Here is a 21,605-nt window from a genome sequence, read left to right as displayed (position 1 = left end):
CACACTAGGAGGAAATCTAAATGATTATTTATACTATGGTCTCTTCAGTCCTACACTTTCCCAAATACCTAATTTAAAATTTCATATTAGAGATCTAATAACACCAACACCAATTCAACCTCCATCTGATCAATGCTGTGAGGCCAACAGGTTTATCTACAAGCATTCTTTTGTGAACTCTAAAACGCAACAAGAACTAATTTTCTCAATAAATAATGTCATGATCTGAATTTGACACATCTGTTTACATTTTTACTTCTGTACTCGACAGAACTCCAAACAATTGCAAAATTCCTACATCAAACCAAAATAAATCTTCCCATAATTTTCTATCAACCTACACCTATAAACACATACATTCTTCCTATGCTCTTTTATCCTTCCTTGTTACATTTTGCCAGCCTTCCTACACCACATCTACCTATTATTACACATGGCTCCACTGACCTCAAAAAGCAGCTTGTCAAAGATTATATATAGCCAATCACAGTCTGATGAGACAAGCAAGCTAAAGTTTCGAAGTCATTGTCAACCTTTTCTTTGTAAAAGTTAAACACACACACACACACACATTATATATATTTCTTCTTAGTGGAGAGGAAAATATGCAGATAAAGTAGCTAAATATATTCAAGCTGTATCTTCTTTCACAGATGCTAGAAAATATAAGTAAAATACAAAGAATGAGAGAGAAAAAGAGATAGATAGAAAGACAGACAGACAAACAGAGTGAGAGAAAGGAAGAGAGAGAGAGAGAGAGAGAGAGAGAGAAGAGAGAGAGAGAGAGAGAGAGAGAGAGAGAGGAAGAGAGAAAACTGGACTCCACAGAGATCTATGCAAAACAAGAACAGTCATAAAATAATTCTAGACTTAATTAAAAACAATTCTCAACTAAACTAAAAAGACTATTAGCTAAACACATTTAATGAAAAACAATTCTTGGTTGGGAGGATTATAAGCAGCACAAATACTTTGACTTAGTTTTAGCTGCACATTGTCAAATTTCAATCTTTATTTCGGTCTTAATGGATATACATATATAAAATGACACTAAACTATCTATTTTCAAACAATGTATTCAAAACATGCCTGATTTTGTTATATGGATGTGAAATATAAACTGTATTCAAAAACATATTAAACAGCTGGAATGCATTTGGCTCCAACTGTTTTTAATATAATGACCATGTTTATATCCTGGTGTTAGCAAATGGAGTTAGCAAATGTTGTAAATAGAGAAGCGTTCTTGCAACATAGTAGATGGTGGTGAGCAGATCATATAGTCATATGGAAGATGAACAAATTCGAGTGTGTCTACTCTATGGGGAAGTATGTTCTAGAAAAAGACCTCACAAACTGAAATTAAGATACAAAAAATGCCTTAAATCAGCTTTTAAGAAAAGTAACATCCATGTAATAAATTGGAATAAAATGCATTTGAGAGGGCCTGTAGGAAAAAAATATACACTGTATGGCCAAGCATTTGAAGAGAAATACATTAAACATGTTAAACATGAAAAATTAAAATGAGATGCAAGGAAAGGAAATCTCATTGATATTAATAATTCCTTCAAATGCTCAACTTGTAATCAGTTTGTCCTTCAAAGGCCTGTCTTGTTAATGACTCAAAGTTATATGAACCAAAGCCATCCAATAATAGATCATCCCCACCTGAAAGAGCACATGTCTGTCATCATGTCTCAACCATTATCTTTCTATTGGTTGTCTGAAGAGATACATGTCAGTACACAAAGTCAAGTATCATGATTTTGCAGAGCATTTAACTGAGAAGAGACATTTGTACTTTACAGCTCATCAACAAGCAATGGTCATGCTTATTGTTGAATCAAATTTTACCACTACCACCACCACCACCACCACCACCACCACCACCATAAAGTTATCATGGTAGATTTTGAGTTTCCAACAAACATATACTATGGTGGAGTTGGAGTTGCATAGTATCAAAGTTCTAAACACCAAGTACTCCCCTAATAAGATAATTTAATTGATGGAGATTGTAGATGAAAAGGCATGTTACATTACCTTCTTTGGTTTAGTATGTACCACAGTCCCTGAAAGACTAAGAAATTGCCAAGTTTAATTGTATGCTTGTACAATAAAAAGAGAGAAAGGAAATTTACTACTATTTCAATAATTAATTGTATGGTGTGCATTTATATGAATTTTGTATGTATAAACCAATGTGCATAGTGATAGAACGGCTCCTGAGGCCTTTCAAAATGATCATAACCTTAAATAAAATCATATAACATCATCTTTGTTTTTTTCATCTGATTGCTATTATATTTTGCAATAAAAACGATAAACAATAAACGTCACCCTTTTCAAGCCTAGCCAGGCTCATGGGCCCGGTTTCCCAGTTTCTGTGATGTATGTGTTCTCCCCAGCTGGACGGTATGCCAGTCCATCGCAGCGTTACTCAAGAAACAGGAAGAGAGAGTGAGAGAAAGTTGTGGTGAAAGAGTACAACAGGGTTGCCACCACACCCTGCTGGAGCCTCATGGAGCTTTTAGGTGTTTTTGCTCAATAAACACACACAATGCCCGGTCTGGGAGTTGAAACCACGATCCTCCGACCGCAAGTCTGCTGCCCTAACCACTGGGCCATTGCGCCTCCATTTTGCAATAAAAGCACCAACTAAATGATTGGTGAATCTCATACAGTTTGCAGCTTGTATGAATGCCCTGAGGATTTACTGTTTACAGGTTCTGATTTTCTTTTCTTGGATATTCTGTTAGCCAGGTTTTCCACATGGTGTGCTGACTGAGGTATTCACCCAAGTTTCTTTAATCCCTATCTCTGTCTGTCTGTCTGTCTGTCTGCCTGTCTATCTGTCTGTCTGTCTGTCTGTCTGTCTCTCTCTCTCTCTCTCTCACACACACACAAACACACAAAATCTGTTTCAAGCTTACAGGCCCATTAGACTAGAGCCTGTCTTGCTTTCAGTGGCATTTAAGCAACTGAAAGTTATTGAATGTTCATATCTTGATTCTATATAGAATATTTTTCCTACTTTTTTTTCATCCATGCATAGAGATTTGATGGCTGCATTAAATAAGTCTGAGAGTTTTTGTTAATGCCATGAATATTATTCTTCTGCCTCTGATTTACTTCTTTATTTATAAATAGAGAAGTAAAATGTTGATTTGACTACCGAGAAACTCCTACATAAGTTTGTCACATTATATTTGATTACTACAAGTATCCAACATTTATTTTTGTCTGCTGTGTTTCTTTGTAATTTTTATGTAATATGTTATATTTTCCTCCTTGTCTAGACTCACTGATATAAAAAGTCACAGCAACTTAGCTAACTTGAAGTCTAAAACTGCCAAAGAACGTTGGGTCCATTTGTCAAGAACATTTGATGTGAAAAGCTTAATTCAGCAAGTTTTGGAAATGAATTCTCAGTATAACTATGTTGTTAGTATTTTATCAAAGCCTCCAAACCTTAGACAACAGTCTGAATGTGAAGAACTGGTGGGCTGGTTCAAATCAAGAGTGCGGAAAATTTTCAACAATTTGAAAACAGGTTTGTAAATTATTTTATCAATTTAAAAAAATTCATTCGACTAAAAATTCAAGGCAGTGACCTAGCATGACTGCAGTCTAATGACTGAAACAAGTAACAGATAACACCACCAGGACCAAGAATTGAAACCACAATCTTGCAATTGTGAATTTGACACCCTAACCACTAGGGTCTGTGTCCTGAACTGAAGAGTTATACCTTCTCATTAAAGCACATTCCTTAGTTTCATTAACATCTTATTTCTTTTTTCTACCCTAACCCCACTATCCCTTCTTTAAATTTCTTTTTATGTTAAAAAAAGTCAGTGGAGGACAATAACATTTGATTGCAAAACTAATTTAAACACCACCCAGCAAAGAAATTGCATACAGCTGTCAACCATTTGCATCTAAGACATTTTGGGGAAGGTAGGAGTCTTTTCCAACTAAAATACATAACATTTTCAATTTAGAATTCATTATTGTAAACTACAGTTTTGTAAAGTAATATCTTTGACAATAAAACAAAATACCAATCAACTTACATACACACATACATCTATCCATCTATGTATCTGCTTGCTTATCTGTAGTTCCTACTTTCTGCCTAACTTTGTGTGTGTGGAGGTGTATATATACATACATACATACATACATACATACATACATACATACATACATACATACATACATACATACATACATACAATACATACAATACATACATACAATACATACAATACATACATACAATCATACAATACATACATACATACATATGTATGTATTTACATAATATGTACATACATACATACAAACATACAAAGATACATACATACATACATACATACATATGTACATACGTACATACGTACATACATACATCACATCACATCACACTTTGAGGGCTATGTGTTTGCAATCCAGGTTCAGGAGATTGCCACAGAGTACCTGGTGAACAAGAGACACAGTGACGCACTTGTAATCCTAAGATGCAACCACATGTATAGGCTATGTCATGTTTCTGTGAAAGACACCATGCATGTGATTAGCAGCTGTCCTAAAATGTCATCACAGTACTATCTCCCTATGTGGCACAATAAAAGGGTAAAGACCCCCTTCGGTCATGAATGACCATGGGATTGCACCTAGAAAGTTACCCTCCTAGACACAAGTCCGGGCAAGGTTGTTTTTATGGAAGACCAGCAGTCGCCCATGCATACCAGCCTCCCCTCTCCATGCCACCAGTGTTATCCAAGGGAAAGACAAAGGTCGATACAGCTTGGCACATGTGACGTCACAACTCATTTCTACAGCTGAGTGAACTGGAGCAACGTGAAATAAAGTGCTTTGCTCAAGAACACAACACGCAGCCTGGTCCGGGATTTGAGCTCACAACCTCACGATCGTAAGCTCGACGCTCTAACCACTGAGCCATGCGCCTTCACTATATGTGGCACAATATTGTTGCTAAAACAATTCACAATGCCATCTACAAAAAGACTGTCCTGAAATAAACTTAGAAAATCCCTCTATTATGGAATACATTCATAAACTCCAACTCACGGAATACTGGTGGAATATTCCCATCAAAACGTTTGTCAAATGTAAACATAACTGACCGGATATTGTTGTCTGGGACAGAGGGGCAAAGTTATGTACCATCACAGAAGTCAGCTGCCCTGCAGATATAAATATCTCTTTGAAAATCAAAAAAAAAAAAAAGGATAGCTATGGACAACTGCTTTGAAACCTCCAGCTTCTATGTTCAGACTATGAATTCATATTCATACCAATAATAATTGGAGCACTAGGTTTTGTTAATAAATGCTTAAAGGAGAATTGGGTTAAACTGGGATTTTCAGAAAGAGAAATCGACCAGCTAATTCATACATTACAAGTGCAATCTGTGAGTGGAACAGTAAAAATATGCAAGACTTTTCTCAAGTTTCAAATGTGAATTTGTCTGTGTTAGCTACATCTCAAAGATGGAGTCTTGTATCTAAGTTGGAAACTGGCTCCCTCCTTAGTGGTAGATTTATAATAATTAAAAAACAGAAGAGACATACATACATACATACATACATACATACATACATACATACATACATACATACATACATACATATATACATACGTGCATACATATGTACATATGTACATACATACATACATACATACATATATACATACATACATGCACACACACACACATACACACATACATACATACATCGTCCAACCCATGCTAACATGGAAAGCGGACGTTAAATGATGATGATGATACATACATACATACATACTTACATAAATACATGCATACATACATACTGCCATCATCAGTTAATGTCCACAAAGGTCAGGCAGAATTTGTTGAGGCAGATTTTTACAGTTGGATGCCCCTCCTGCTACCAACCTCACATATTTCTAAGCAAGGTAATATTTCTCATGGCCAGACATGTTTTTCATGGATGACTGTAAACAAACGACATTGCTTGTAAGATCGTGCTGCTTGTTCACAACCGTGAAGCTGTAAAAACCTCATTGGTGCTAGAACCATCTAAAAAGTACCCAGTCTACTATGTAAAGTGGCTGGTATTAGGAAGAGCACCCAGCCATAAAAACCATGCCAAAACAGTCGGTGGAACTTGGTGCATTCCTCTGGCTTTCCAGCTCGTGTCAAACAGTCCAATCCATGCCAGTATGGAAGATAGACATTAAATGATGATGATGATGATGACATTGATGATATAAATATATATATATAAATAAGGAATATGTAGCACAGTGAGGACAAAGAAATTTACAGGAAAAAGGGGGAAAATGACCATACATATAACAGAATGCAGATAATCTTCAAACCCTCATCAGTTGTTGACCAAATATTACAATTACAATAAATATATGTATATATATATATATATATATAGAAAATTCGGGGTGAGTACTTGATAATTATAAGCACCTGTGTATACCGTTTGGTGGTGTAGGTGGTGGAGTAAATTGATCAAAATAAAAACATGATGCGAAGGATTCAGCGGTACATATGTTTCGGGCCTTTATTAGACAGATTTATAACAATGCATAATGTATGTATGTGGCCTTCTTCAGCCGCGCACAACAGCTTCCACAAGGACATGTGTTACATCAAAAGTTCTTGGTTGGGGAGGCAAATCCTCTCATTCGCGTACGACATAATGCGGCAGCAGCATAGAATTGAAGCGTCCATCTCTTTCTTCTCTCAATGTAGAATGAGGAAATTTGGATGTTGAAGTAATGTAAATAAATAAATACATATATAGACGTGAAGATGGAGGGGCGAGAATTCAGGACGAGGAATAAAAAATGTATAAAAAGCGTAAGTATAGAAAAATATAAAAATGTAGAGTATAAAGATATAAAGGGATATAAGGAGATGTAAGGGGGTATAAAGAATATAAAGAGATATAAAGAATATAAATAAATGTAAAGGCATAAGGTTATAAAGTAAAAATAGAAATAGAAATAAAAGTAAAAAGTAAAAAAATAAAAATAGGAATAAACATGATAAAAATGTAAAAAAATATAAAGATAAGGGATGTATAGAGGTTACGGACCAAACATGATGGTCAGGAGATTGATAAAATTTAGTTGTAGAAGTTTTGGGTGTCAATAAATCAACAGTGTCGTCTGGGGACCTAATGTGTTGTAAATCAGAGCTGTTGAGCGTTTAATCTGGTTCTTTGAATTAATTGGTCATCTAGTACATACATACCATCATGGATACATACACCCATATACACGCGTACATATACGCCTCCAAGCCTATAAGCATACACACGCACTCACGTGTAAACATGTACATAAACACACACACACACCCACACGCACGCGCGTACATATACATACATACAACAGAATATCCGCATGTATACACGGACATTATACGTGTACACACCCATATGTACATACGTGCGCCCATCCTTACATACACATACGCATATGCCCACGCTTTCAGGTTTAGATATAAGATATTAAAGGATGTATATAAGAACGTATGTAAAGAATCGCGCACTCACGTCTACACGTGCACGCACACACGGCTGTGTGTGCATATGTGCGTGCACATATACACTTACATACACACACAGAGACATACGCGCATATGGGTATAGCTATAAGATATTAAAAGATGTATACAAATAGGTGTAAACATATGAATATAAGAAAACATGTAAAAAAAGAAATACGGGGTATGTACATCCAGACGTAGGTGTTTACTCGTACATATGTACATATATGTATACGTATACATACGTACACGGACGCTCATATAATCATAAAGTGGATCCATAGGTAAGTAAATAAGGGATAAGCAAAAAAAATAGACATATATAGAGATATAAAGCGATAAGTTAGGGGTAAGAATGAGGGTAAGGGTAAAAATTAGAAATAAAAGTAAGAAATACAGTATAAAATAAGAAATACAATGTAAAGGTTAGAAATGAAATATAAAAACTATAAAAATTATAAGAATTAAGATAAGGGATGAAAATAAAAATGAGAATAAATCGAAGTAGAATAAAGGTAAAAATAAAAGTAAAAATAAAAATAAAAATAAAAATAAAAATAAAAATATAATTTGGTAAAGTTTAACATGAGATGAAGGTGGTTGAAAGTTAGAGGTGTGTGTTAAAGGTGCCCACGTAGGGGCGGGCGGGGGAACTGAAAATTGGAAGGGTGGGAAGTGGAGTTTGGCGGTGTGCGTTCAACATCCGAGTTAGAAATGTGAAAGGGTATAGATATAGGGAAATAAAGAGACTATATAGGAAGGATATGGGTGTAGGGGAAGAAATATGTAGGGAAAAGAAGACATATATGGGAGACAAAATTTGTATATATAGGAGGAAAATGCAGGGAAACATATATGCACATACACACACCCACACACACACACACACGCGCACATATATATATATATATATACATATACGTACACATATGTGCACATACATATATATACACACACATATACGCATATACACGCACATATAGGAAAGCGGGATGTGCTGGAGCCGACCGGTTGCACCGGGTGGGAGGAAATTGCATGGGGGAGTTGGTATAATAACCTAAGCTTTGTAGTATTTGAAAGTATTAATAAGTTTGTGTATACAGGATGGTTTGAACTCTGACCTTTTGTTAATAAGATTGTGTTTGTCTTTGAATTTCAAGATGTTCAGGAGTTCTATACAACATAGTTGGCATCCTGCTCTATTATTTAAATAAGGTGCAGCTGATCCGATGATGGACCACCTGAGTTTGAAGCCTATGCATTTGTCTTTTAATTCCCAAATTCTTTTAGAAAGGGAGGTGCTGTTAGCCTTATGTCTGTGTTTCAGCGAGGACCGGTGGTTGTAGTATCTGGATTTCCAGGAGGTTGAGCACCCTATGTAGGTGAGTGTGTTAAACTGGGTACTCACCTCACATGAATATATTACGTTTTTCGCCCTACATGCGCCCTGTAGCGGGCACTCTGATGCACATCTGCAGTTGCATTGCATTGCGTTATTCGGTCGTGTGCTGCTAATCCCAGGCGGAGGTGTTGCAATACGAGTGGGGGCGTTGATATCCTCCTGGTTGTTGATGGGTGTAGTATTTCCTCTGTTGTGTTGGCGGGTGTTATTACTAACTGTTTGGGTAGTATGGCTGCCAGTCTGGTTATATTGTCTACTATCTAGATGAGGGGGGTTCTGTTGGTCGCTATAGTTTGCTCTTGATCTAGCTGTTCTAATATTAATATAGTTATGTTTAGCTATGAGGCAGCTCATGTTGGGCAGGGTAGAGTAGGAAATCCTAATGGTTTTGTTGGAGAAGATACTTCTATACTTATGGGTGGGTGGGAAGTTGTTGGAAATGATAGAGAATATTCTCTTACATAACTTACCCCTAACTGCTAAGTTGTAAGGTATGTTGAACCATATATATTTGCGTAATCGACTATTATCCCTTCTATTTCTCCTAATAGGATCTATATTGCTCTCGTCGGGAGGGTTGCTATTGTGTGCTATTCTATTAGTTCGCCTATTTCCTATACGTTGTATGGAGTTTAAATTAGAATTATCGCTAGTGTGAGTTGAGTGCTGAGTTCGATTATAATTGGGAGTTTTATGTCCGACGGACGTTCCCGGGTGGTCTACATATGATATTCTCTGGTTATACCCGGCACTATAGAGAGCCTGGTTGTAGTGTTGTGCGTGATTATTGAAAATTTCTCTATTAGAGGATAGTTTTGTAAGTCTGTCTGAGATGGCTTGGACCGTGGTGCTAATTATACAGGGTGGATGGTTGGAAGAGGTATGGATGTATTTGGTAGTTTCTTCGGGTTTCCTATACGGGTGGTGAAGGTGCTTATTCAAGTCTAACGTAACATCTAAGAAGTTTACTATTTTAGTATTGGTCATAAATTCTAGTTTAAGATTGAAGGATTTGAAAAAAAGCCTGATCTTTTTCCTAATTCTTTCTAGTTTACTCCTATTGTTGGTGGGGTATATGAAGAGAGCGTCGTCTCTGTATAGACCCCTCTGAAGATCCGGTACCTCGGAGAAAAGCTTCTTGAGCAGGTAGGCCCCGACCAAGTCAGTCACCTGAGCTGAATTGCTCGAGCCCATAGCCACATCAAAATTGTCGGGGGTATCGGATCTGGTCCAGAGTCTACCGTCGAATTCTATTATGGTTTTTCTAGCTAATAGTATTATGTCAATTTTTTCTCTGTCTATGAGTGAAAGGTTGCGGGCAAATATAAGGGATTTGTTAAGTAAGATGGGGGATATACTGGCGTAGTAGCTAGCTATGTCGAATTGGATGAATGAGTAGTTGGGCCTATTGGTGATAGTGTTAAACCATTCTAGCACATCGTCGGTGTTAATCCATAGTTGGAGTGGGATGTGGGGTTTGATGCGTGGGATCACCTTGACCAGGATAGTCTTGCTAAGTCTGCCGATATCCGATTTAGTCGGACAGATTAATCGTACTCCTACATTATCCGGGAAGTCTTTCTTATGGTCTTTAATAGTAATTTTGGGTACTTGTGGTTTGATAGGTTCCGTTCTGTCCAGGAGGTCTAATTTGCTCATAACTTCCTTGATTTTGTAGTTAATTTCCTTAAGGTTATCCGTAGAAGTAGTTTTATATTTTTTGCTAAGTTCCCTCATGATGAGCGATTTGTAGGTTTGGTAGTCTAACCTATACCAGTTCCCAGTCTTGTCGGCGGGTATGATAAGACTATCATCGTTCCTAAGTGAATGCAGGAAATCTTTAAGGCTCCTTAAGTGGGTGTTGGAAATGGTCTTATGTTTACTAATGTTGATGTTGGTAATGAGGTCGATTAAGTCTTTTTCAAAATTTTCCAGTGCGTAGTTAGAGGGTGGGTTTCTTCTGCTTTTAAATATCTTCCTGTGTGCTATTTCTTCTTGGTTAGAGTTGGGGTTGCTTTTCCCCGGGTTATCGAAATGGTAGGCCGCCCACCTGATTCTTCTAATAAAGTCTGTGGTCCGGTGGATGAGGGTCGTCGTGTAAGTTTTGTCGGAGTGGAGAGGTATGTCCTTGGGAGAGAAGTTAGTGTGAATCCTTTGAATCTTCATGCTTGGGTTCGTCAAGTACTAAAGGTTGTCGCGGTTACGTGGGATCAGATCCTAGTGACAACGTAGGTGAGTTGAGTATAGAAATTCGGGGTGAGTACTTGATAATTATAAGCACTTGTGTATACCGTTTGGTGGTGTAGGTGGTGGAGTAAATTGATCAAAATAAAAACATGATGCGAAGGATTCAGCGGTACATATGTTTCGGGCCTTTATTAGACAGATTTATAACAATGCATAATGTATGTCTGTGGCCTTCTTCAGCCGCGCACAACAGCTTCCACAAGGACATGTGTTACATCAAAAGTTCTTGGTTGGGGATGCAAATCCTCTCATTCGCGTACGACATAATGCGGCAGCAGCATAGAATTGAAGCGTCCATCTCTTTCTTCTCTCAATGTAGAATGAGGAAATTTGGATGTTGAAGTAATGTAAATAAATAAATACATATATAGACGTGAAGATGGAGGGGCGAGAATTCAGGACGAGGGATAAAAAATGTATAAAAAGCGTAAGTATAGAAAAATATAAAAATGTAGAGTATAAAGATATAAAGGGATATAAGGAGATGTAAAGGGGGTATAAAGAATATAAAGAGATATAAAGAAATATAAATAAATGTAAAGGCATAAGGTTATAAAGTAAAAATAGAAATAGAAATAAAAGTAAAAAGTAAAAAAATAAAAATAGGAATAAACATGATAAAAATGTAAAAAAATATAAAGATAAGGGATGTATAGAGGTTACGGACCAAACATGATGGTCAGGAGATTGATAAAATTTAGTTGTAGAAGTTTTGGGTGTCAATAAATCAACAGTGTCGTCTGGGGACCTAATGTGTTGTAAATCAGAGCTGTTGAGCGTTTAATCTGGTTCTTTGAATTAATTGGTCATCTAGTACATACATACCATCATGGATACATACACCCATATACACGCGTACATATACGCCTCCAAGCCTATAAGCATACACATGCACTCACGTGTAAACATGTACATAAACACACACATATGTACGCACGCGCGTACATATACATACATACACCAGAATATCCGCATGTATACACGGACATTATACGTGTACACACCCATATGTACATACGTGCGCCCATCTTTACATACACATACGCATATGCCCACGCTTTCAGGTTTAGATATAAGATATTAAAGGATGTATATAAGAACGTATGTAAAGAATCGCGCACTCACGTCTACACGTGCACGCACACACGGCTGTGTGTGCATATGTGCGTGCACATATACACTTACATACACACACAGAGACATACGCGCATATGGGTATAGCTATAAGATATTAAAAGATGTAAACAAATAGGTGTAAACATATGAATATAAGAAAACATGTAAAAAAAGAAATACGGGGTATGTACATCCAGACGTAGGTATTTACTCGTACATGTGTACATATATGTATACGTATACATACGTACACGGACGCTCATATAATCATAAAGTGGATCCATAGGTAAGTAAATAAGGGATAAGCAAAAAAAAAGACATATATAGAGATATAAAGCGATAAGTTAGGGGTAAGAATGAGGGTAAGGGTAAAAATTAGAAATAAAAGTAAGAAATACAGTATAAAATAAGAAATACAATGTAAAGGTTAGAAATGAAATATAAAAACTATAAAAATTATAAGAATTAAGATAAGGGATGAAAATAAAAATGAGAATAAATCGAAGTAGAATAAAGGTAAAAATAAAAGTAAAAATAAAAATAAAATAAAATAAAATAAAAATATAATTTGGTAAAGTTTAACATGAGATGAAGGTGGTTGAAAGTTAGAGGTGTGTGTTAAAGGTGCCCACGTAGGGGCGGGCGGGGGGAACTGAAAATTGGAAGGGTGGGAAGTGGAGTTTGGCGGTGTGCGTTCAACATCCGAGTTAGAAATGTGAAAGGGTATAGATATAGGGAAATAAAGAGACTATATAGGAAGGATATGGGTGTAGGGGAAGAAATATGTAGGGAAAAGAAGACATATATGGGAGACAAAATTTGTATATATAGGAGGAAAATGCAGGGAAACATATATGCACATACACACACCCACACACACACACACACACGCACACACACATATATATATATATATATATATATATATACATATACGTACACATATGTGCACATACATATATATACGCACACATATACGCATATACACGCACATATAGGAAAGCGGGATGTGCTGGAGCCGACCGGTTGCACCGGGTGGGAGGAAATTGCATGGGGGAGTTGGTATAATAACCTAAGCTTTGTAGTATTTGAAAGTATTAATAAGTTTGTGTATACAGGATGGTGTGTGTGTGTATGTGCATATATGTTTCCCTGCATTTTCCTCCTATATATACAAATTTTGTCTCCCATATATGTCTTCTTTTCCCTACATATTTCTTCCCCTACACCCATATCCTTCCTATATAGTCTCTTTATTTCCCTATATCTATACCCTTTCACATTTCTAACTCGGATGTTGAACGCACACCGCCAAACTCCACTTCCCACCCTTCCAATTTTCAGTTCCCCCCGCCCGCCCCTACGTGGGCACCTTTAACACACACCTCTAACTTTCAACCACCTTCATCTCATGTTAAACTTTACCAAATTATATTTTTGTTTTATTTTATTTTATTTTTATTTTTACTTTTATTTTTACCTTTATTCTACTTCGATTTATTCTCTTTACTTTTATTTCTATTTCTATTTTTACTTTATAACCTTATGCCTTTACATTTATTTATATTTCTTTATATCTCTTTATATTCTTTATACCCCCTTTACATCTCCTTATATCCCTTTATATCTTTATACTCTACATTTTTATATTTTTCTATACTTACGCTTTTTATACATTTTTTATCCCTCGTCCTGAATTCTCGCCCCTCCATCTTCACGTCTATATATGTATTTATTTATTTACATTACTTCAACATCCAAATTTCCTCATTCTACATTGAGAGAAGAAAGAGATGGACGCTTCAATTCTATGCTGCTGCCGCATTATGTCGTACGCGAATGAGAGGATTTGCATCCCCAACCAAGAACTTTTGATGTAACACATGTCCTTGTGGAAGCTGTTGTGCGCGGCTGAAGAAGGCCACAGACATACATTATGCATTGTTATAAATCTGTCTAATAAAGGCCCGAAACATATGTACCGCTGAATCCTTCGCATCATGTTTTTATTTTGATCAATATATATATATATATATATATATATATATATATATATATATATACATAAATACACATGCATATATTCATAAATATTTGTTGATTTATTTGACATCTGTTTCCAAGCTAGTATTGGGGTTGGGTGAGTATTCATTATTAAGACATTATTTTACAAGGTGATGAGTTGGCATGCTGCACGGAATTGTTGGCATGCTGCACGAAATGCTTATCAGTATTTCACCTGTTGCTGCATTCTGAGTTCAAATTCTGCTGAGGTCAACCTTGTTTTTCATTCTTTTGAGGTCGATAAATTAACCACAAGTGAAACACTGGGGTTGATGCAATCAACTAGTCCCCTCCCACCAAATTTCAGGCCTTGTGTCTTTAGTAGAAAAGATTATTTTACAGCTAACTGCTTGTCCTGTCATTAACTTTTACCCATTTTTCAGGTAAGAAATCTTTCTGAGGATTTTTTTCGATATCTTCATAAGATGTTGCATTCTATTGATGATATCAGTCAATGATTGATATGTTTCATAAAAACTGATTCAGATATTTATACTTCTACTGTGACTGAGTTTTGACCTACATGGCTGGAACAGATTTTTGTGTAGCTAAATATAACTTATTCTTTCCAGAAACTATTACAGATGTCATAAGGAATTGTAAATTTGAAAGAAAAAAGGCGAATGAGTTGATTATTAAACAAGGAGAAATTGGAGAAAAGTATGTAATTTCATCTACAATTTAACATTTTACTGTGTGACAATTTTTTCCAACTACTATCTTTATCTTTCTATTTTTTACTTGTTTCAGTCATGGGACAGTGATGGTGCATGGTTTAGTGGTTAGGGTATTCAGCTCATGGTTGTAAGGTTGTGGGTTCGATTCCTAGTGGTGCATTGTGTCCTTAAGTAAGATACTTTATTTCACATTGCTTCAGTCCACTCAGCTGGCAAAAATGAATGGTACCTGTAATTCAAAGAGCCAGCTTTGTCACATTCTGTGTCACACTGAATCTCTCTGAGAACTACATCAAAGGTATGCATGTCTGTGGAGTGCTCAGCCACTTACATAATAACTTCACAAACAAAGGCGCAGGAGTGTCTGTGTGGTAAGTAGCTTGTTCACCAACCACATGGTTCCGGGTTCAGTCCCACTGCATGGCACCTTGGGCAAGTGTCTTCTACTATAGCCCCGGGCTATAGTAAAGCCTTGTGAGTGGATTTGGTAGAAGGAAACTGAAAGCCCGTCGTATATATATGTATGCGTGTGTGTGTGTTTGTGTCTGTGTTTGTCCCCCCAACATCGCTTGACAACTGATGCTGGTATGTTTACGTCTCCGTAACTTAGCAGTTCGGCAAAAGAGACTGATAGAATAAGTACTAGGCTTAAAAAGAATAAGCCCTGGGGTCGATTTGCTTGACTAATGATGGTGCTCCAGCATGGCCACAGTCAAATGACTGAAACAAATAAAAGAGTAAAAGAGTAAAACTGTTTCATTAATGAGATCAACTGGAACCCTTGTCATCATAACCAATGGAGTGACACTGGACTGCAGCTATGTGAGGGCACTGTTTTGAAATGTTTAGTCAAACAAATTAAGCCCACTACTTAATTTTTTGAAGTTTGACAGTTATTCTATTGGTGTCTTTTGCCAAACCGCTAAGTTGCAGGGACATAAACAAACCAAAATGTGGTGACAGTGTGGGGCAAACACAAACCTAAAGACATGCGCACATGCACTCACACACACACACAAACTAGGCTTACACATAATTTCTGTCTAGTAATTTCACTCTCAAGGTATTGGTCAGCCTAGAGCTATAGTAGAAGACACTTGCCCAAGATGCTGTACAGTGAGACTGAACTCAAGACCACATGCTTACAAAATAAGCTTTTTAACCACACAGCTATGCTTGCATATAGAAAACGTGACAGAATAATTAGTATGCAGGGCAAAATGCTTAGCAGCATTTCTTCAATCTTTACTTTCTTAGTTCAAATTCTTCTGTAGTTGACTTTGCCTTTCATCCTTACAGGGTCGATAAAATAAGTACCAGCTGAGCATGGGGTTTGATTCAATCAACTTGTTCCCTTCCCTAAAACTGTTAGCTTTGAGCCAAAATTTGAAAGAATATTTATTCTCATATTGATGGTGATGAAAAGAGTGGATGGCTAAGTCAGTACTGGACAACCAGTTAGTGGAAGTGGTTCTGTTTGTGGAAATAAAGAAAACTAGAAAATTATAATGGGGTCTATTTCTATGAGGTGAACTGGACTAATTTAAACATTTAGTAACAAATTGTTTTTTATTTAGTCAAAAGGGCCAGCACTTTTAAGGGGTGGTGGTTAATTTGGTTCCATCAATGTCAGTATTTGGTTGGAACTTCATTTTATCAACCCGGGAAATATGAAAGGCAAAATTGACTTTAGCAAGATTTGAACTTAAAATATAAAGAGTTTGAATAAATATTTAAATAAGATTTTATAGTTTGCTTGAAGCATTGTATATGGAATACAACGTTGAAAGATTTAAAAGGCCAAACAATGCAAATAGATTTTAAGATGAGGTAACGTAAACTAAAGTAAGTTACCTGAAGAAGGAACTTGTATGTCCCAAATATTGGATACATATATGACCAAAGATTACCAGGTAACTTACTTTTAGTTTACGTTACCTTATCTTAAAATCTATTTGCATTGTTTGGCCTTTTAAATCGTTCAATGTTATGTAAATATTTAAATATTTTTTTGATGTTATTATTATTCTGTCTCTCCACCACCACTTACTCATTTTGCCTGTGTTCATTATTAGTTCTCAGAAAAAAGCAGCAAGTTGGCAGAATTGTTAACATGCTAGACAAAAAGTTTAGTGGCATTTCATCTGTCTTTATGTTCTAAGTTCAAATTCCAAGAAGCCCTACTTTGCTTTTCATGAAATAAGTACCAGTTGAGCACTGGGGTCAATGTAAATGACTAGACCTCCCCTTTCCCCAAAATTTCAAGCCTTATGTCTATAGTAGAAATGATTGTTAGTTCTCGCAAAGAAAATTAAAAATGATTTCAAATTTTGGCATAAGGCCAGTAATTTTGTAGCAGGGAGTAAGTCAATTGCATCAACCCAGTGTTCAACTGGTACTCATTTTATGAACCCCAAAAGGGATAACAAGCATAGTTGACCTTGGCAGAATTTGAACCCAGAATTTAAAAATGGACAAAATGCCATTAAGCAGTTTGCCCAGCATGCTAACTATTCTGCCAGCTCAATGCCTTAGCAACAAAAATTAAAAATGAGAAACAAAGGGAAAGTGTCAAGTGATTGATGATTATTAGAACAAGTTTAGGTAGTAGACTTAATATCTTGCCTGGTTTACCACCACACCACACCACACCTCCATAACACATAACTCAGTCAGAGGGAAAAGCAAAGTGCCAGTAAGTTTTTCCAGGGACTTTGAGATTAATGGGAAGAAGGTATCCACATTAAAGAGGTCAGGCACTACTGCATGTAACAGAGTGCACTCTGCTAAAGGCACTTTAAAAAGAAAAAAACAAAAATTAATAAAAACTTTACCTTGGAATGTCAGAGCTAATTTTGACTTTTATAAATTACTACTTAGACAGTAATTAACAATGAATTGGATAATATGGAGAGAAAATCAGATCTAACTTTTACAAGTTGACATTGACCAATGATAAAGAAGAAATAAATAAATTGCCTGATCACCAGTGTGATTAATGTATGTTTAGTTGGTACACCAACTGTAACATCTACGGGAATATATCTCAGAACACTTTCATCATCATCATCATCATCTTCATCAACATTTAACACCCGTTTTTGATGCTGGCATGGGTTGGATGGCTTGACAAGAACTGGTAAGGCCAGTGGGGCCGCACCAGGTTCCAAAAACTCTGTTTTGGCTTGGTTTCTATGACTTGATGCCATTCCTAATGTCAACTACTTTATAGAGTGTACTGGGTGCTTTTTACGTGGTACAAACAATGAATTTGATAGTTTGTACAAAGAGATTGTAAGTTGGGATCATTGCAATTAGTTCCCATTGAGATATCACTGTAGCTTACACTGATTAATAGTGAGTTAATATTTTATTTTACTTCAGAGCAATGGCTGTTGAGTAAAGTTAAGCTGAGCTGAGGGGAGAGAGAGAGAGAGAGAGAGAAGAGAGAGAGAGAAGAGAGAGAGAGAGAGAGAGAGAGAAGGGGGAGAGAGAGATCTGTATTGTAGTTTTTGTTTCATTTAACTTAATCAGAAATATCTTAAGTGGAATATGACAGTCATGCAACATATTTCATGTGCATAATGACAAATACGAGAGAGTATGAAAAAGTTCCCAAATTAGCTATGTTTAATAGAAAATAACTTATTTACCTAAGTTTTAACATCATCACCTTTGAAATAGTCATCTTGTGCAGCAATACTCTGGTTCCAGCATTCCTGCCACTTTTAGAATCCAACTTGGAAGTTGTTTCCTGTTAGTGAGTCAAGGGCCTTCTGCGGTTCACTCTGGATCCCGACAATGGTATTAAAACAGTGACCTTTAAGCTGCATTTTCATCTTGGAGTAGAGATGGCAGTCCACTGGTGCAAAATCTGGTGAATAGGGCAAGTGCAGATGCTATACCATGGTTTTGGTAAGAAACTCGCGAGTGAGGAGAGCACAGTGACTAGATGCATTGTTGTGAAGAATCCAATCATTCGTGTTCCACAGATCCAGTTGCTTTGGCCAAATGTCCTTCCTCAAATGCTTTAAAATGTCATGGTAGAACTCTTGATTGATGGTCTGGCCTTGGGGGATGAATTCTCAATGCAAAATACCACATTTCTTGGGGTGACACTTGTGGCAGATCTTCTAGATCACTCATCGTCTTCCAGAGATGTTCTTCCATTTTTGAAACACCCATGCCACTTGAAACATTGTGTACAACTTTCCAAGTTTAACACAAAATTTTATGCTGGCTTTTTGTTCCTGTCCATAACAAAATCGCTTACTACAGCACAAATGTTTACAAAAACACAAATTTCACAACTTGCAAAGTAAACACAACAATGTCACTTGGCACACTGCCTCATGGTCACTGCTAGCTCTCACTATGCTTGCAACCATGTGCTGCCATCTGTTGGCATCCTACAGAACTAGTTTAGGAACTTTTTGATACCACCTCACAAATATTATTTTAACTCTTTCATTTCATTATGTTTCAATGTGTCTTTTTTTTTAGTTGGTAAGGTGTGATTGAAGGAGATTTGGTTGCTAAATCTAACAAAATCCAGAGCACGAATAAACTGAAAGAGTTAGGGTAAATAAAAACATCAGTCAATAGCTAACACAAGTGATACAATTGCTCCAGAATGGAGGTGTAATCTAAATGAATGATAAGTTTTGGGTGAAAAACATGCCATGTGTGTTGATAGTGAAAGCTATTTGTGACTCTGAAAGATATGAGAGAAAATAGTGAAGTTAGATATTAATATGTTGGATCTCAGAGATATGAGGCATGATACTGGATCAAGAGAGTGAAATACTATACATACATAGTAGACATATGTATGATGTACATATGTATGTATGTATTTATGTATGTATGTATGTATGTATGTACGTACGTATGTATGTATGTATGTATATATATGTATGTGTGTGTGTATAAATTTTGTGGATAGTGTAACCAATTATATCAATCCCAGTACTTAACTGGTACCATGTTTATCAACTCTGGGAGAGTGAAACCAAACTTGACTTCAGTTGGAACTTGAATTCATAAGGTAAATGGACGAAACAAAATTCTGCAAGGTGTTCTGTTTGATTCCTTACCAGCTTTGACATCTTTCCTTATCTAATAAGATACTGATAACATGATTTTAGAGATGTGCTCATCAAGCAAATGATTTGATTTGAGACTGTGTGTTTAAACTAAATCAATTACAAAGAAGACATATTAGTCATTCAAAAATGCACAAAACTTGTTGACATGACTGAAACATTTATTATTTGGTGTCAAAAACTTTTGTTGTATCAACTGCAACCTGGTTACTGTTGCAGTTCCACTGCATCTTTCTTATTAGATACTAAATAATAAATGTTAAAGTGAATATAACAGTCTTTGTGTGTTTTTGGAGGGTTAATATCTGTTATGTGGAGGTGCAATGGCCCAGTGGCTAGGGCAGCAGACTCGCGATTGTAGGATTGCGGTTTCGATTACCATACCGGGTGTGGTGAATGTGTTTATTGAGCGAAAACACCTAAAGCTCCACAAGGCTCCGGCAGGGGGTGGTGGCGATCCCTACTGTACTCTTTCGCCACAACTTTCTCTCACTCTTTCTTCTGTTGGCCTCCTCGCTTAGCCAGTGGGGTGGCATCATTCGAAGGCTAAAACAATGCGAAGCACATTGTGACGAGCAGTGTGTAGCAACATCTGATAGCCTGGTTGGTCATGGTGATCACGGTGAATATGTGTTACACATGCTGTTATTGATAATAGTTAGTATTGCTGTTTTACTAAGGTGATGAGCTGGCAGAAAAGGTTAGCCCATCAGGCAAAATGCTCGGTGGCATTTTGTTTGTCTTTACATTCTGAATTTAAGTGCTGTCAGTGTCATCTTCGCCTTTCATATTTTCATGGTTGACAAAATAAGTACCAGTTGAGTACTGATGTGGGGGGGGGGGTGTCGATGTAATTGACTTACCCACTCCCTGAAACTGCTGGCCTTGTGCCATAATTTAAAACCAATATAGTTATGTTTTACTGTCAAATATCATTATTTATTGGTTAAATATTTTCTTTGTCTCTTTAGAATGTTCATTGTTCTGAAAGGCTTGCTGTCAATCTATGTTCAAGATTTATTAAATGATGTTGACCAATTAAATGTGATAAATTCCATGTGTAAAGGTGAACTACTAGAAGATAGGTCTATATTAGGAGAATATAAGGCAAGCACAGGTAAGTTTTATAAACATCTGAATATGCATTACTTTACAATAATTTGGTTCTGCATTTGATCTCATTTTGTGATGCTTTAGTGTCCTCTACGGCTGCCTTCGATTGCTCGATGCTTTGCAAGTGCAATGTGGTTTGATTGAAATGCCACAAAAGCATGTCATATGTATGTATGTATGTATGCATGTATGTACGTATGCATGCATGTATGTATGTATGTATGTACGTATGTATGTACGTATGTATGTGTGTATGCATGTACGTATGCATGTACATATATATGTGCATATATGTA

The 21,605-nt window shown here is 36.5% G+C and overlaps 1 protein-coding gene across 2 annotated transcripts in view; it reads left to right on the top strand.

Moving 5' to 3' along the window:
- LOC118762571 overlaps window positions 1–21,605 on the top strand; it is a 40,631-nt gene that overhangs the window by 8,852 nt on the left and 10,174 nt on the right. For both annotated transcript variants that reach the window (XM_036501320.1, XM_036501319.1), the window contains exons 2-4: window positions 3,303–3,556; window positions 14,987–15,074; window positions 21,168–21,313. In XM_036501320.1, the coding sequence (XP_036357213.1) occupies window positions 3,303–3,556; window positions 14,987–15,074; window positions 21,168–21,313 (488 nt within the window). The remainder of the gene's footprint in view (window positions 1–3,302; window positions 3,557–14,986; window positions 15,075–21,167; window positions 21,314–21,605) is intronic.

This window comes from Octopus sinensis, linkage group LG3 (genome assembly GCF_006345805.1).
Source record: "Octopus sinensis linkage group LG3, ASM634580v1, whole genome shotgun sequence".
Taxonomy (NCBI): Eukaryota; Metazoa; Mollusca; class Cephalopoda; order Octopoda; family Octopodidae; genus Octopus; species Octopus sinensis.
This window is presented reverse-complemented; position numbering and strand designations above follow the sequence as displayed.